Source organism: Nicotiana tomentosiformis, chromosome 1 (assembly GCF_000390325.3).
Source record: "Nicotiana tomentosiformis chromosome 1, ASM39032v3, whole genome shotgun sequence".
In the NCBI taxonomy this organism is placed as follows: Eukaryota; Viridiplantae; Streptophyta; class Magnoliopsida; order Solanales; family Solanaceae; genus Nicotiana; species Nicotiana tomentosiformis.
The window spans coordinates 55,551,739-55,570,271 of NC_090812.1; the positions used below are offsets into that span (position 1 = coordinate 55,551,739).

At 35.5% G+C, this 18,533-nt stretch overlaps 1 protein-coding gene across 1 annotated transcript; it reads left to right on the top strand.

Moving 5' to 3' along the window:
- The first annotated feature begins 8,874 nt into the window (after window positions 1-8,874).
- LOC104119012 (pectinesterase 2) lies at window positions 8,875-11,251 on the top strand. Its single transcript, XM_009630401.3, has 2 exons — window positions 8,875-9,831; window positions 10,337-11,251. The coding sequence occupies exons 1-2, from the start codon at window positions 8,943-8,945 to the stop codon at window positions 11,023-11,025; spliced, it is 1,578 nt and encodes a 525-aa protein (XP_009628696.2). The 5' UTR covers window positions 8,875-8,942; the 3' UTR covers window positions 11,026-11,251.
- The last annotated feature ends 7,282 nt before the right edge of the window (window positions 11,252-18,533 follow it).

An 18,533-nucleotide genomic window follows, 5' to 3' on the forward strand; every position in this document is an offset into this window, starting at 1 on the left:
AATTCCTCTTGCATGTTGTTACCCAGTGTCAATATTTACTTTTTTAACTTAAAAATTTTATTTTATTCTAATTCTAACTCCAATTCCAGGGATTGTTTTATCCTGCAGACGCTAGATTTGAACGTGCCAGGGACATATATGAGCAGATTACTCTGTTAGGTGTTTGTCCTAATTTTCTTATTATATTTGGCTAATCCCTTTTCTTGTAGAAAAATGTTTGGACTTTTATAAATTGAGGATCATTCATATTCATTCAATAGTATCCACAATATAGACATATGCGGTTTGAGAGTCTTGCTTAGGGGGAGAATTTCGGGACAAGTGTTAAGCTGTCACCTATTTTTACCTCTTCGTGAGATTGTTCTTTCGATATTTCGTACTCTTTTTTATATAGTGGATTGCTCATCTCCGCCTGCGGATGTAGGTCAAATTGACCGAACCACGTTAAATGTTTGTGTTTCTTTTGGTATATTTCTCTTTTATTGTTGTCTGATTTATCGTTGTTCAAAATTTGTTTTACTAGCTTCCGCGTTCGATCCTAACATGCTCAACTAATCTCCATTTGATTTTTGATCTTAAGGGTTTCAAGTATTATATATATGATTGTTTTCAACACACACACATACATATATATATATATCAAGAAATTTTACCTAAGTTAACGGATTCCGGTAACCCCTCGGCTCCAAAAATAGGTCCGCCTATGTTATCGTACATATATATATATATATATATCATATACTAGTAAAGATGTGAAGATCGTCGTCTTAGATGACTTCACTCCTTATCCTTGGCCTACTTTGACAAGCAAACTTTTGCTGTTGTTGTTTATAGCAAAAGTCATCTCACAAAGGCGGATTGCATGCTTCTTTGACATTTCTAGCTTTTTGTATGATTTCAATTCCAATTAATCAAATACTACCTAATTTTGAACGAGAACTAATAATAATTACTTGTTTCCGAGAACTAATTCCTCAGTTTTCATTAAAGTCAAAATGTTGAGGGAAAAAAATTAAAAGCTGGAACTGATAAAGTCCTCTCTCTTTATCCTCTTTGAGTTATTGTGAAGGCAAAGAGCTATGCTAGCTAGAATATTGTGAATAGGGTCTTTTATAAGGCAGTTAACATGTTTCCATCAATCCCAATCACTTGGTTGGGCTCTATATTTCTTAAATTCGTTAAATGTTCTAAACTGGTACTTTGCATTTAGAAGCAATATATCTAACTCAAATTTGACAAAACTATCTAGCAGCTATTATTGCTATCTCCTTGGAAGCAACAATGTTTATCCAGTCCGACACAGTAACTTCTGTTTAATTTCTCTTTAAAAAAATTTACGTTATATATATATATATGCATTGACGACTTCTAATTTGTATCTCTGTTTGTAATTAATTTTTCCAAATTAATTATTTTAGTGGTTTTGAGTTGATTTGAAAAAACGAATAAACCCTTATTTTTTTGTGCTGGATTCCTCTATTAAGTCACTTATTGTGTCATTATCTGTGTTGCAGTTGTATATGACAATTAATTGTAAAATAAAAATAAAATAAAGAAAAATAAAGGCATTATATGAGTATTGGTCAAGACTCAAGAGCATAAAATTCTCTGAGAATATAATGCAGTTTTTCTGCTTCAATGATCTCATCACAATTTTGCCAATACTAAATTGAGTTATCATAGGTAAACTTATACATTATGTTTTTTTTCAATGAATTTGGAATATGAAAAAAGAGGCAAACGCCTCACCTACGCAATATCCACTTTATTTATGCGAAATTCCATTTGGATTGGATCAAGCCTTAATTAACGAGTCAACTATAATAATTACACTAATAATGCATGACTTATTTTTTATCATTTACAACTTGCAGTCTTGCTATATGTTATTGAATAATGATGAATGAGGAATAATAACAATTCTTTATTGATGAACCAAATACTTTTATAGATTTTTTTAGGAGATACGAGGGAATGAACACTATTCCCGCTTATCCTTTTAACGGGCCTTATGGTGCGAATCCAATTTAGACTGGATTTTAGAATTTAGAGCATATACCGAACACCTAGTGAAAAATAAAAAAGAAATAAATTTCACACGTATATCAAATTTTCTGATAATTACAATTTCGCATCACATTAAATAATGAACACGTGAAAAGGTTTTCGTTAGTTTTCTTCGATCTTTATTCTTTCTTTCATTTTTGCGTTAATGGAAATAATGAAAATCTAAACCATTTTAAAAAATCTTATATTTCTGCAATATCTTTTCTAATATAGTTTTGAAGTCAAACATATCATTTAGATTTGGGATATAATTAGAAAATAACATGCATATGATGTGGTAATTAATTTGGATATCCTAATCTAGACTTCTTACGTGAAAGGAAAGAGTCCCTTTAATTTGTTATCGAAAACTCATACTCCTAAAAAATATGAATGTCATTAATTAGTAAGTTTTTAATTATGTATGATTTCAATATACATTTTTCACTTAAGATTTCGGAGAGTAAGGTGTTACATTCTCATCACTTATATGCATTTATCTTCCAATTCTTGATATATATGTATGTGAGACAAAAGTTTGATTGAACTCCATCACAAACACGATTTATAAGAGTAATGGAAATAAATTTTCCTCTATATTTGCACGGATAGTAGGCACCTTTTCATTGTCATCCCTACTTGCACACCACATCCTTAATGAGGAAATGGCTTGGCAATTGGTTAGTTTTTTTTTTTTTTTTGGATCAGTTAATTCAACTTTATGAGCTCTAGAAAATTGGGTTTTCACTTTTCAATCAAGTCAATTGGGTCCATACTCAGCACGGCTAGGCCCCGTCTAGTAAGTATACTATGTATGACTACGATATTATATTGACGTAACCACACAAGAGATACGAAATCAATCAAAAGAGTTGCTTGAAGTTGATGTGCGTTTACGTGATAAACGAGAAAACCAATCCCCACCCCCCCAAAGCAAGAAAACTCTATCCAATCATTATTTTTGTTGTGATTACAGATTGGATTTTTTTTAGTTTAGACTTTGAGACTTGTAATATCTTGCAACTTGCATTATTTTAATAATAGAAACACCTAAATATTTTCAATTCCAACAACTGAAATTCCTGCAGAAGCCGGGGTGGCCAAACGGCAAAAAAGGAAAACCACTTTTTAGCCCCTTTATTTCTTTGTTCCTTTCAAGTTTCAAGTTAGGTAACACGTCAAATTTAATCCACAACCATTATCGATGTCTACCCGAAATAATAAAATTATCCGTACATATAAGGGTGTTCAAACCGAACTAGGAAACCGTATCAAATCGAAAAGTCAAACCAAATTTATTAAAAAAACTCGATTAAGTTTGGTATTGAGTAAAAAATCCGAACCAAACCGATATATATATATATATATATATATATATATATATATATATATATATATATATATTAGAACTTTATATAGAATTTTTTTATAAAATATTTAAATTTTTTTGGAATTCTTTTATGGGATATAATATTTAATAGATTTATAAAGTGTTCCATTTTTATTCACTTTAAATAATGGGTTGTATCGTCACTTTCTTATTAATTGTTATTGAAATGCGTCAATCTCTTTGTTCTTCCATATTCATATGTCAAGATCTATTAAATTCTTATATCTTTTTCTATTTTGAAATGGTATTTCGATAATTTAAAATTAAATAGAATATATATCATTATTTAGATATCATATTGATCATTATATTTAATTATTAAATTCGGTTAATCTTGAAAGCATACATCAACCAAATATTATTGTTAGATGACTAAGAAAATAACTATCATGTGTTATTAAGAAAATTCTCTCATAAAAATATTTTAATAGATCATATGTTTGTCAGTTATTTTAATTTTTGCTAAACATATACTATATTTACTTATCAAAACTGTAATAAAGTAAGATTCGAATAATATTCATGTAACAAAAAAAATTTAGATAAATCAGAAAAATCCTACTAAACCAAACCAATCCAAATCGATATAGTTGGTTTGGTTTTTATTTACCAATCCGATCCATGTACACCCATACATGCATATATACGATGAAGAAGTTTTTACATTGGAAAATTATACTTATTAATTACTAAATTAGAGCGAATCAACGAATATGGTATATATCTTTTAGACTATAGTAAAGGTTATTCTTAAATCATATTTCAAAATAAAAGACTGATTCAATACCAACAAAATTTTCAAAATCATCCTCTTTATTGACAATCTTAAAAATGATATATTCAATGGAATAACCGACTTTATTTTTAACATTTGTATATTTATTGAACTTTTTCTTTTATAAGAGTCATGAATTTGTAGCAACCCAATAAGACCCGCTTCCTATAGGTGAGGCTGTCAATTAAAAATTAGGGTGGGTGGATAGATTTGTTTTCTGATGCCAACTGAGATTCTCATTTTCCTTATAATTAGTTATTTATTCATGCTTTCCTTTTGAAAGACGTGCATTTTCTAAGAGTATCTTAACTAAATGGAACTTTCTCGTCTAATAGGTACGACAATAGACGGGAAAAAATTGTTTCTAATCTGGGTTTCTTGATATGTCTTAACATAGTTAGAAGTAAGGGGTAACAATGATTCAGTTCGGCCGGTTATTTTATAAAATTTGTATAATATTAATTTTTCGGTTATTCTATTATATATAACCAAAACTAGACTTTTCGAAACCGTCCCAATCATGTTGGTTTCTCTTCGGTATCGGTATGGTTCGTTAAATTTTCAATAATTTTTTTAATGTCATGTAAAAGTTACTAGTAGAAGTAGAATGCAATAACATACGTACTTTTATAGGATTTAGTAGAACTCTTTAGACATTTTTATAGTTTAAAAGGTGATGAATTAAGAAAATATAAAAGATGACTAGAGTATAGTTCCATTAACTATTCTACATCAGCATAAAAGAAACTAAGCAAATACAAAAATAATATAAATCACACGAGTAAAAAAAAAAATTTAACTAAGCTGAGATTCAAGAATAAAGTTTATACAAGATTAAATATTCAAAAAGATAAATCAAAATCATACGAAAAGAAATATATTCAATACATTATAGTTTGCTACTGATCATAATCGCTACAATACCTTGTGTCTTGCTAGTGAACAAGAAATAATTTAGTTTCAATAGGAGTAGCATAATAGGTTTGAGAATTAAGATTTTGAGTTTAATTACTTGTTGGTTTCTAACTGTTTCATAATTCCAAGGCCCAAGAAAAAATTTAATATTTTATTATTTTTAAATTTAATATATAAATATATTATTCACATTGTAAATTTATTTGGTACGGTTCGATATTTTTTCGGTTTATTTTCATAAAATAAAAAGCTACCCTAATTATCAGTACAATTATAGATTTATATAAAAACCTACGATTTTATTAAAAGAAACCTAAAATTCGGTTCGGTACGGTATGGTGCAGTTCAGTCGTTTTAGTCGGTTTTATAATATTCATTGACACCCCTAGTTAGAAGACAAACGCGGATCCATAATTAAATTTTATGGTTTCGAGTTTAGAGTTCTACTATATCCCATTTGATTTAGTGGTTTGAAATTTATTGTTTGTGCTTATTTGCTATTGGGTTCAGATAAACCCATAAAATATACTCTACATTCGGCTCTGAACACAATTACTTGAATATTTTCTCCACTAGTTCGTATAAGCGAATTTTAACTGAACTCATTAATTACTTTCAACTGAACTACGTATATACAATTGGAGAAAAAAATATATAATTGCAAACTACTGGACTCTACACCTTTAATTTCATTTGTCTCGTCAAGTTTGTTTTCTAAGTGTTGAAAATAATTGATAGAGATCTTTTCTGCACATATATTACTACCAGAAAAGGGAAGTGAAGTTACGTGCTTGGCAATGTTACTGTACCCTTTTAAGTAAATTTGGTGAGTAAAAATGATTACTACCTTCTAATTAAGGCCGACGATAATGAAAGCTCTATTTAATCGGAAGCTGCAAGTATCACGCAACGCTACCATGGAAAAACCTGCCATATGGAGCACTAGAAATGAAAATTGCCAAGTAGGTCAAAGTAAATTTTAGAAGTTGATCATTAAATTTCTATTAGGAATATTGACGTTGACATGGAAGAATTGAACAAATAACATGCCATTTTTAAACATTCTTGAGAAATCACTAAAACATGGAAACGACAGGAGGTACGATTTTATCTTAAGGCCACCCTTTACATATATAATTGTGATACATATAGAGCTTGGGCGTGACTTATTAGAGTCAAACTAACAGCATATGGAGTTGTGACACTATATTGTAGCTTGTGATATTCTTTGTTTTTATAGTGAATGGTATTTATACACATGTAACAACAGTTAACATTTATATGTGTTATGGCTATTACAAAAATTGTTCAAAAATCAAATATTTTTTCTAGTCATATATAAAAGATAAGAAAATTATTCAAATTTAAAATCTCAAAAGATATGCATATTTTACTAATTCAATATTTAAATTTTACTAAACGTGCAATGATTTAAACTCTAAAGCACGCATTTTAAATTTACTTAAAAATCAAATTCTTTCAAGATTGATAGAAAAATCCAGTAATTTAGCTTGTTTCATAGATTTTAATCTCTTACTAAAGATATAATGCTTGAATTAGTAAAAATTTATGTCCAAATTTTCAGCAAAGTTGTATCTGTATGCTTTTTCTTGAAGCCAAACTTATTGTTAGTAATCTTAGAAATATTACACGACTGTTATAGAGCGGTAACTTTACAAAGAGCGTATTGCTATACAAATGGATGTTGTTGTTTTAAATAATTTGTTATAAAGAGATAAAATATAACATAAAAACTTTATTCTGAAAAAAACTTAACTATGGATGTTGTTGTTTTAAATAATTTGTTATAAAGAGATAAAATATAACATAAAAACTTTATTCTGAAAAAAACTTAACTTTTATTGTAAATTATTGATATATAAAAATGCCATTGCATGGAGGTTCGACTGTAGTTCGCTTTTACATCATTTTTACTAGCTATAGATCTTGAATTGGTTAAGGTAGTTACTAGAAGCTAGACAGCTTGAAATGCCTGATCTTGCGTTAGTTATCAGACAGCAAAACATAAAAAAGAATGATAAGTTGAAGACCGGTATAAAAAATAATTACATAATTAGGATATTTTAAGGTAATACTAGTAATAGAATTTCATGATAAGTATAAATAAGGGGTGAGCATAATGTCGATCGAACCGAAAAAATCGGTCGAACCAAAAATTTCGGTTTATTCGATTTCGGTTTTTCGGTTTATTCGGCCGGTTTGCGATTTATAGTTTTTAAAAGTTCGGTGATCGATTTTAACAGTTCGATTTTCGGTTAAACAGAAAATCGAAGTTTTTTACTAGCTTTTGGACTCTTAGTCCCTTAATCTGTTACTCTTTCTTAGTCTTAAAGCTCAAAACTAATTCTCAACCTAAAGAAACCCAATCCATTGGGTGTGTCAGACCTATAGCATGTCACCTTATCCAAGATCGATATATCTTTTACAAAAAAACATGTATCGTAGGAAATTTGATCCATCTGAATAATGGATTTGTATATACTAGTTAAAAAAAGAAATTAACTACCAAAAATCACATAAATACATAAAAACTAAAAGACTATCACGGAATATCAATAAAAAGAGAAACACAAAATGACAACAAGTAACAATTCCAATATGAAACTTATCAAATAAAACTTACTTGTTACTTTTCAAACGAGCGAAAAATTTGAATCATGCCAGATTAATGTATGTTAAAACAAAAATTTAAACTAGGAAGATTTTGACTTTTTATAGTTTAGCTTTAAATATTTTGCACCAACGCAAGCTTAACGCAAGATACTGCTAATACTATTTTCTTTTATGTTTTTTGTAATGTAGAATGATTTTTCTTGCATAAAGATTCTTATTTTTTTCGTGTATTTGATAAGATTTCTTATTTCTTTTGTCTTTTTCTGTCAACAAGAAATCTATTTTCGTTGTTTCGTAACATTTTTGCCATGGCTTGAAACCGAAAATCGAACCGAACATGAATAAACCAAATTGAACCGAAGTTTTTGGGTTCGATTTTGGTTATTAAAATCCTAAACCGAAAATCGAATAAACCGAACCGAACTTCTACAAAATCGATCCGAACCGACCGACGTCCACCCCTAGTATAAATTGATCCAGAAACTAATATGCTATTACAAATTAAATAACACTGAAAATATATAAAAAAAATTATTAAACTAAAAAATAATACTACTATAGCGACCATCCAATTAATCATTAACCACTCATAAATGCGAACGAACAGCAAGTTCGTGGAGCACCTTATCCAGGATAGAAAAAGAAAACAGAGTAATCAATATAGGAAAAGGGGATTAACAAGAAATGTCCTCATATTCTCATTCACCCACATATTATAGTAGAATTAAGCTGCCCAGAAACATATTACTAACACGGTTTCTTTGATACTAAGTGCAAGAAAAAATAATCACAGACGCGTCTAGCTTCCTGTTTTGTAATTTGTTTTCTTCATTTGTATCATTGTCAATTCAACAAATATACACTAAAAGCAGACTGTTTTCTATCTTTTTTATGAGTATATTATAGTTTCTTAATTTCATAAAACCTCATAGAATCTGAGCACCAAATTAAGTTCATTCCTGCCACTATTATTCTTATCGTTGACCATGAATCAATAATTTAACTCAAAATGAAGAAATAAGGATAGTGCGTCCCCATCACGCATCACCTAACCTAGTTTTTGACCATCCCTTGTTTCCCTCCATCTATATATCTATATAAAGAAGCCAAATGGCAGCAAATATAATCACAATTGTCTCTCAAAAACATAGTAGCATTAAACTCCTTATTTTCCCTCATTACATGACATACATAACAATGTCCAATATCTATTTGATTTTCCCACTTTTATTTGTGTCTTCTTTCTTTTTCCCATCCACCAATGGCTACTCTCAGGCAGCCATAAAATTTTGGTGTATCCAAACACCTCACCCACAACCTTGTGAATACTTCTTGACACAAAATCCTAAATATTCAACTCCTATCAACAAAAAATCCGATTTTCTCAAAGTGTCACTAGAATTAGCCCTAGACCGTGCCTTACGTGCCCAAACGAACGCATATTCACTAGGTTCAAAATGTCGTAACGAGCGTGAAAAAGCTGCATGGGCTGATTGTCTTGAACTATATGAAAATACTATCCACAAGATCAAAAGCACAGTTGGTCCAAATACTAAATGCACAGCTGCTGATGCTCAATCATGGTTAAGTACAGCCTTAACCAACCTCGAAACATGCAGAGCTGGTTTTGAAGAACTTGGGGTCACGGATTATGTGATGCCATTAATGTCAAATAATGTTTCATCTTTAATTAGTAACACTTTGTCTTTGAACCATGGTTACTATACTGAGCCAACTGCAACTCAAGTAGATGGTTTTCCAACTTGGGTTGCACTTGGTGATCGGAAACTATTGCAATCATCTTCTCCAGCATCTCAGGCTAATATAGTTGTTGCAAAAGATGGTTCGGGGAATTTCAAGACTGTGAAAGAAGCTGTTGCTGCTGCTGGCAAGAGGAAAGGAAGTGCAAGGTTTGTGATATATGTGAAGGCAGGAATTTACAGCGAAAATGTGGATTTAGGATCTAAGTTGAAGAATATAATGTTAGTTGGAGATGGAATTGGAAAGACAATTATCACAGGAAGCAAGAGTGTTGGAGGAGGATCCACCACCTTCAAATCAGCCACTGTTGGTAAGTACGAAAGCAAAATGAATGAGCTTTTGCTTTATCTAATTGGTTTATTTGTACTTGGTATTTACACAAATCGTTTTAATCGACTAATTAATTCTAGGTCAAACTTGAAATAGAAACGAAAAAGAAAAAAAGTAGAGTAAATTGAGAATTATTGGCAATTATTCATTAGTTATAATTAATTAGGAGGCAACGCGCGGTAACAATCAGTAGACGTATGTGGTATATGTTTTATTTTATTCCTTTTTTTTCCCTAAGTATTTGACAAATGAAATTTTTTTAATGGAAAATCTTAGATGTGCATATAGACAAAGGCTATCTAACGGATTATTAGTGCCTTAAAAGCCGTCTAATTGGTTAGCCCTTAGAAAAGTATGATTTGACAGTTAATTAAGTATCACTGGTTCGTACTTTCAAAAAGAGAAAATAAAGGAGTACTCGTATAATAATTTGTATAGATATGCATTTGCTGATATTTTTGTCTCCTCTTATTTCTTAATCTCAGCCGTTGTCGGTGATGGATTTATTTGTCGAGGCATAACAATTAGGAACACTGCTGGGCCCACAAACCACCAAGCAGTAGCTCTTCGATCTGGCTCAGACCTTTCAGTATTTTATCAATGTAGTTTTGAGGGGTACCAAGACACTCTTTATGTCCACTCTGATAGACAATTTTACAGAGAATGTGATATTTATGGTACAGTTGATTTCATATTCGGAAACGCAGCAGTTGTGTTACAAAATTGTAACATTTTTGCTAGAGATCCTCCAAACAAGACCAACACTGTGACAGCACAAGGGAGAAGTGATCCAAACCAAAACACTGGAATTTCAATTCACAATTGTAGAGTCACAGCTGCTTCGGATTTAAAGGCTTCTAAAAACTCAGTTAAGACATATTTAGGAAGGCCATGGAAACAATATTCACGTACTGTTGTCATGAAAACGTTCCTCGATAGCTTGATTCAACCAGATGGTTGGATGCCATGGAGTGGTACTTTCGCGCTGAAAACATTGTACTATGGAGAATACTTGAACACTGGTCCTGGCTCGTCAACTGCAAATAGGGTTAAATGGGGTGGTTATCGTGTTATTACAAGTGCTGCTGAGGCATCCAAATTCACACCTGCTAATTTCATTGCTGGAAATTCTTGGTTGCCAGCCACCAACGTGCCATTCACTTCTGGTCTTTGATTTTGTTTTAATCTTATAATATCGACTTTGTTGTGTATTACTATATATACCGATTTGAATTGTCAATTTATAAGTAGCATCAACATAATAAATTGTTGCTCAAAAAGAAATGTGAAATTGAGCAACTGGCTTGTATTTGTTGTATCCTCCTTTAATTTGTTTGTATTATCAATTCTTTCTGAATTAGCACGAAGAATTGTTGGAATAAGAATCATCCTTTACTAAACTTCAAGGTTCATGACCATTTTGATTATGATGTCATATTGTCATTATCCCCCTATATATCGTTTATACCTTGCATGGTTTTTTGCCACAAATACTTATAACTGCTAATGAACTTATTAACTAACAAGTCTTTGGAAAAATGTGTTGCACGTTTATTCCAAAATACATTACATGAGATTTGAGTCGCAAAATGATAAAACGTTAACCATACACTTATTTTATTACTTTCGTTGAACTATAAAATAAAAATAAAAATATAAAGTTAGAAAAATTATAAACGTTGATTCTACTTTATTGATGTAGTACTTTCATTTAAAGACAAATACATACTCGTACATTTATAAAACATGCATATAATAAACATATCTACTTTTTAAATTAACAATTATGCATGAAAAATAGGAACCAAAATAAACAGATACCATCATGATCAACCCGATGCTTCTGTCGTAAGTTATATGAATCTTCGTTCGCCTCAAACACATGATATTAAAAAGAAATGTATATATTTACCCGAAAAATGGATAGAGTTAAATTTATACGCAGTTCCGAGGATATGTGGCGTAACTTAACACAAAATATAATGATAAATAGAAATGTAAATATAGATTGTAGAGAATGCGAAATAAATAAGGTTGTCAGGAGCAATGAACCTTAGGATTCAACAAATAGAATCAATCTAAGAAATCTGAAAGAACGATTCTTTACTGTAGAAGAATATAGTGCTTTTATTACAGTGTAAGCCTGAGAAAAACTTGTCTTACAGAAATGGTAACCAAGCCCTTTTATAATGGAGGGATTTGGTTCTAAGCATAATAAAATAAATATTTAGTGGGAGTTCCATGATAAGTCAACTTTTTCACAATTTCTGCCAAGATTCTCTCTAGTGGGATTGCAACGGCTTTTGTCTGCGAGCTCGATCTTGCTTAGAACCCTCGATTTTGGTTTGAGCTTGATTTCGACTCGAGCTCGTGATCTTGGTTCGAGCACGATAGATCTACTCTGCATCATGGTTCGATTTCGATTCGAGCTTGATAATGATATCGAACTCGACACGGATCGGCCTCCCCGGGTTCGAGGTTAATTTGTTCCACCTTCGGGATCTTACTTCGATAGATCATCATTCTAACTCGATCGGACGTGCTAAGGCTGAAATCTATTTCGACCGTATACAGATAGTCCCCTCGTTTCTTAGAAAGAATGTGACGAGAAACGATATGATTTTTTAACGGCTCGATCGGATTATAACCTAACGTTTCCATCGGGTTCGACTACGACGCATCTGGTAGCTGTCGGTTTAGTCTTTCAAGGCATTTAATGCATGTCAGGTGGTGGTCGGCCACCGCTGATACTGAACTGCCATCGCTTGAACCTATAAATAACCCTTTCTTTTATCTTTTACCACTTTTACATCTTCTATCTTCCAAATTTTCCAAGTTCTTCTTCGTACTCTCCAACTTACCAGTAAATCTGTGATTTCTTTCTGCAAAAGCCCCTCTTCAATTCTACCAAATCTTTGTCACTTTCTTCTATTCCTCGCCTTTAGATTCGAAAATGGCGAAAACATCACAAACCATTCTTCAGAAAGAGAAGGCTTCATCTTCACAGTGTGCCGCCGATGAGACACCGGCAGAACCACGACCTGAGGAGTGTGTTCCCGGGGCATGTATTCTTACTTCAGATTTTAAGGTCGATAAAGGTTCATCGGTTCCTAGCCGGTGTGAGCCGGTATCGAGGTACATGTGTTCGATAATCGAGAAGCACCTCAAACAGCTAAAGAAGGATTGCAATTGGGGTGAAAAAGAAGTAATAATTCCCACCCCTGACGAAGATATCACTTCTTATATGAAAGGGTTTTTGAATGTGTATACTTACCCTTTCACTTTAGGTCCCCTCGATTCCGTTATTATTGACTTATGTCGTCAATACCTGGTAACCCTAGGCCAGGTCCATCATTCTTTGTGACGGATCGTTATCCTGATCCGATATTTTGTGAGCAAAATCGAGGGGATGCCGTTCACCCTCGACCATCTTATCCGATTGTACCGTCCTCGACTTTTTTGAGGAGGGTTAATAAAAATTCAGCGTCGGGCTACCAAGGCTATGTTCTCGAGTATTGACGAGGATAAGGACCGAGGTTGGATGGGCAGGTTCGTTCGAGTAAGGACTTCGGACCTGATTCCGACTGAAAAGATGCCCTTTCCCGAGGAGTGGAATATGAAACGTAAGTGTGATCTTGCTGTTACTTCTACTTTGTTCTTTCATTTATTCTCTCATCGACACTCCTCTTTTCGTGATGTAGCGATTCCCTGGATGCCCGGAGCAGTTCCCGATCTCAAGAACTGGGTACGAGCCCTAGTTTTGACCTTCACATACACCGAGCGCTTATGGCGTGATTTGTCAAAGGGTCGGTGGGAGGCCAAAAATCATGGTAAGCTCATTTCTCGTACTCTTTGATGATCTGAACGAGGTGGTTTTCAAAGTATTTTATTAAGGTTTTCCATATGCAGGTTTGGGTAAAGATGCGATTTTGAGGCCCTTGTCCAATGATGAGGAAATTTCGGCCTCTGTCCCAAAGCCGGTGAAGGAAAATAAAAGGAAAAGAGCCTCCGTTCCCGAAAATCCAAAACCGAAGAAGAGGATGGCTCATAAGACGAACAAAAATGTCATTCCTTTGACCGTGGAATCCGTTCTGCGCCTAAGGGATGAAGAAGAAGAAGAAAATGATGAGTCCGCGCTGGCGGTCCGAACGAAGAGAACCACCAATGCCTCATCGGCGGCTGGATCGATGATGCTCCATGAGGCTCCGTCTCGAACTGAGGATATACCGGAGAAAGATTCGGGTAGAGTCCCCGAACTATCGAATATTGAAGACGTATCTCATCGGAGTCAACGGGCAGGGGATACGACTAAGGAGGCCCTCGAACCCCTTCGAACCGAGGAGAATGATCCAGGCGATTCATTTGGGGCAGCAACAATCGAGGATTCACCTACCTTTCCCGCTTTTTCCGCAAGGGTGATTCGGGAAGCTTAAGCTCTGGGAGCCCTCGATCTAGACAGGCCTCATGATGAAGAAGATCCCTTTCGTGACCTGTTTACCGTCATTAAAGACGTTGCCGGTGCTGGCGATGAATCCGATCTTTTTCACGGATTGCGGCAAGCTTTGAATCAGGTGAGCTTTTAAAATTACTTTGTCGGTACTATCTTTATGTTTATTTTTTGTTAACTTCGCTTCTTGTTTCTTTATAGGCAGCGGTAGTTCATCGAGAACAATGTTCTCGATCCCAAAATGAGCTGCATCGATATGAGGCCGACCTACAACGGGCACTGACGAGAGGAACTCCCTTAGACTTTCCTTAGGGCAGAGAGAAGAGGAAATAAAAGACCTCCGAGCTGAGCTGGCCAAGGCTTATCGAGATCAGACCGATTTGTCTGAGAAGGTAATGATGCTTTTGAAAGCCTATGGGCTTGATACCGGAACGATAGCTAATATTTCGGTCTCACAGCTGCAGCAAAAACTCGAGATGATCGAGAAGCTTCGTGAGGAGGTCGACGTGATAAGAACGGAGTCTTTGCGGTGGAAAGAAGATATGGACCGCTTTGTTGCAGAAAAAGAGACTGCTCGAGCCCAGTTATCATCGTCCGAAACCCAACTTCAGAAAATGAAGGAAAAAAGCCTGGTTCAAGCAAGAAGAATTGAGGAGCTTGAGGCTCGGTTGGCCTCTGTACTTGCCAAGGCCGAATCTGATGCCGAAAAGGCAAAGGCCAAAGCGGATGCGCTCGTGGCCGTCTATCGGGCCGATGCTGAAGCTGCCCAAGTCCAGGCAAGAGAGGCAGTCGAGTCTGCCGATACTCGAGCACATTGGGTCGCCGAACTTGCAAAGTGCCGATCCCGAAGGAAAACTCTCGAGGAGATCCATGCTCGTGGTTTTGATCTCGCTGAAGAGATAAAAAGGGCCAAAGAACTCGAAGCCGATGCTGAAGCTCTAGTTTCTGATGGCGATGATGATGACGATGATGATGATGATGGGAGCAAAAGCGAATCCGAAAATAGGGCGGAGCCTGATAAAGAAGAGATCGCTCCTGACCGAGAAGTTTAGTTCTTAGTTTTTACGTTGTAATCACCCATGCAGATAAATCTGTATATAGATATATCTCCTTTTTGCCGACTTTCTTCTGTTTTTGTTTCCTGTCTTGTGAGGATTTTATTCATGCCTTATGAATGTTTTCACAATGATTTAAATAACTTGATCAAATTTGGACTTCGTAGCCTCTGTATCCGAACGAGCGCTCACTCAAACTCGGATTGATGTAGCCCCTAGGCTTATTAGTTGAGTCAATGATTCGATCTTGAAGAAATATAGCCCGTAGGCATAATGGTCGAGTGAGTGCTTGCTCGAACTCAAAATAAAAGTAGCCCGTAGGCTTAGTCGAGTGAATGATTCGAACTCGAAGCAATGTAGCCCGTAGGCGTAATGGTCGAGTGAGTGTTTGCTCGAACTCGAAATAAAAGTAGCCCGTAGGCTTAGTCGAGTGAATGATTCGAACTCGAAGCAATGTAGCCCGTAGGCATAATGGTCGAGTGAGTGTTTGCTTGAACTCGAAATAAAAGTAGCCCGTAGGCTTAGTCGAGTGAATGATTCGAACTCGAAGCAATGTAGCCCGTAGGCGTAATGGTCGAGTGAGTGTTTGCTCGAACTCGAAATAAAAGTAGCCCGTAGGCTTAGTCGTCGAGTTTATCTTAATTCTGATTGCATAATAAATCTCCAAATAGAGGAATATTTCTTGGATATAATATATCGGTAAAGAGGAGGACTTTCTTTGCACGTTATTACATGCCTGGGTTTGGGCCAATCTATATGAGCATGGTTCGCTTCGACCATTTGGCTCTTACAATTTTTCCTATTGGAACCCCGTTGTTGTGAAATAACTCTCTTGCGAGGCCTCAGATATTGTTGTAAATGCTGCACGATCAATGGTTGCCTCATTAAAAACCTTGCCGAAAAACTCATTTGGGATAAAACCGGTCTAAGGGAAAAAGAGTGCAACGCGTGCTTTCAAGCGAGAGATCCATCTTAGCCCTTTTTCAGACTTCTGCAGGGGTCAGTTTTGAAGTATAAATGAATATGGAAAGGTCATACCTTAGCAGTAGTACCGTTTTAGATGTGATACATTCCAGCTGCTTGATAGCTGTTTGCCGTTTATAATGCCGAGCCTGTACGATCCCTTTCCGATGTTCTCGAGCACCTGATATGGTCCTTCCCAATTCGGTCCTAGCTTTCCTTCGTTCAGATTTCGGGTATTGATGGTAATTTTTCTTAACACTAAGTCCCTAGGCTTGAAATGGCGGAGCTTGGTTCTTCGATTATAATATCTTTTGATTCGCTGCTTTTGGGCGGCCAATTGGACGAGAGCAACTTCTCGTCTTTCGTTCGATAGTTCGAGGCTGGTATTCATAGCTTCGTTATTTGATTCTTCCATTTCGAATCTAAATCTGGCACTGGGTTCACCAACTTTGACTGTTATCAATGCTTCAGACCCATATACTAAGGAGAATGGGGTCGCCCCCGTACTGGATTTTAACGTCGTCCGATATGCCCAAAGAACTTCGGGCAGGATTTCTCTCCATGTCCCTTTAGCGTCGTTCAACCTCTTCTTTAAGTTTTGAACGACAATTTTGTTCGTTGATTCTGCCTGTCCATTCCCACTGGGGTGGTATGGCGTTGATAGTATCCTTCTTATCTTGTGGTCTTTGAGGAATCTTGTTACTTTGCTGCCAACGAATTATTTTCCATTGTCATACACTATTTCGGCGGGTATCCCGAATCGGCATATGATATGATCCCAAATAAAATCTATAACTTATTTCTCTCTTATTTTCTCGAACGCCTGCGCTTCAACCCATTTAGAAAAATAGTCAGTCATAAATAAAATGAATTTGGCTTTACCTGGGGTCGATGGTAGAGGGCCGACGATATTCATTCCCCACTTCATGAATGACCATGGGGATATGACTGAGTGGAGTTGCTCTCCGGGTTGGTGGATCATCAGTGCAAACCTTTGACATTTGTCACATTTACGAACAAATTCCTTTGCATCTTTGCCCATATCGATCCAATAATACCCTGCTCTGATTATTTTTCGAACTAATGTATCGGCTCCAAAGTGATTCCCGCAAGTACCCTCGTGCACTTCCCGTAGGATGTAATCCGTATCTCCCGGACCCAAGCATACTGCCAACGGTCCATCAAATGTTCTTCGGTACATCGTTCCGTCCGAAGCCAACGTGAATCGAGCAGCTTTAGTCTGCAGGGTTTTGGAATCTTTGGGGTCCGATGGGAGTTTTCCGCTCTTCAAGTATTCAATATACTTGTTTCTCCAATCCCAGGTTAAGCTTGTAGAATTTATTTCGGCGTGACCTTCTTCGATTACCTATCTCGAAAGTTGAACAACATTCCCCGAGTCCGAGTCATTATTCTGTTCCCGTGGTACATGCCGTAAAGTCTATTGTTTGAAATGGTGCAAGGTGACAAGCAGTTTATCTAAATACCTTTGCATTCTACCTTCTCGAACTTCGAAGGTTTTGTTTACTTGACTCACCATCAGCAAGGATTCGCAATTGGCTTCAATGACTTCTGCTCCCAAGTTTCTAGCTAGATCGAGACCTACAATCATGGCTTCATACTCGGCCTCGTTGTTAGTTAACCTAATAGTTTTAATAGATTGCCTAATAGTGTTACCCGTGGGTGGTTTCAAAACTATGCCCAGCCCGGACCCTTTCACGTTCGAAGCCCCGTCCGTAAAAAAGGGTCCATACCCCCGATGATGTACCTGATTTCAACAGGAGTTCTTTTTTGACTTCGGGTACGAGGGTTGGCATGAAATCGGCCATGAAGTCTGCTAAAATTTGAGATTTGATGGCCGTATGGGGTTGATATTTGATATCGTACCCACTGAGTTCGACGACCCATTTGGCCAGTCGGCCTGATAATTCGGGGTTGTGCAAAATATTACGAAGCGGGTAAGTGGTTAACACACATATGAGATGACATTGAAAGTACAGCCTTAACTTTCTTGAGGCGCTTATTAGTGCAAGTGCCAGTTTTTCTAGGAGCGGATATCTAGTTTCCGCTTCTCCTAAGGTTCGACTCGTATAATAAATGGAAAATTGCGTACCTTGCTCTTCTCGAACTAGGACACTGTTTACGGCGACTTTCGATACTGCCAAGTACAAATAAAGTTTTTCATCTATTTTTGGAGTGTGGAGTAGTGGTGGGCTTGAT

Bases quoted from the DNA above. Each gene is read 5' to 3' on its own strand.
- LOC104119012 (XM_009630401.3), top strand. From the start codon at position 8,943: ATGACATACATAACAATGTCCAATATCTATTTGATTTTCCCACTTTTA. The intron at 9,832-10,336 runs GTAAGTACGAAA...TCTTAATCTCAG, and splicing joins CTTCAAATCAGCCACTGTTG to CCGTTGTCGGTGATGGATTT.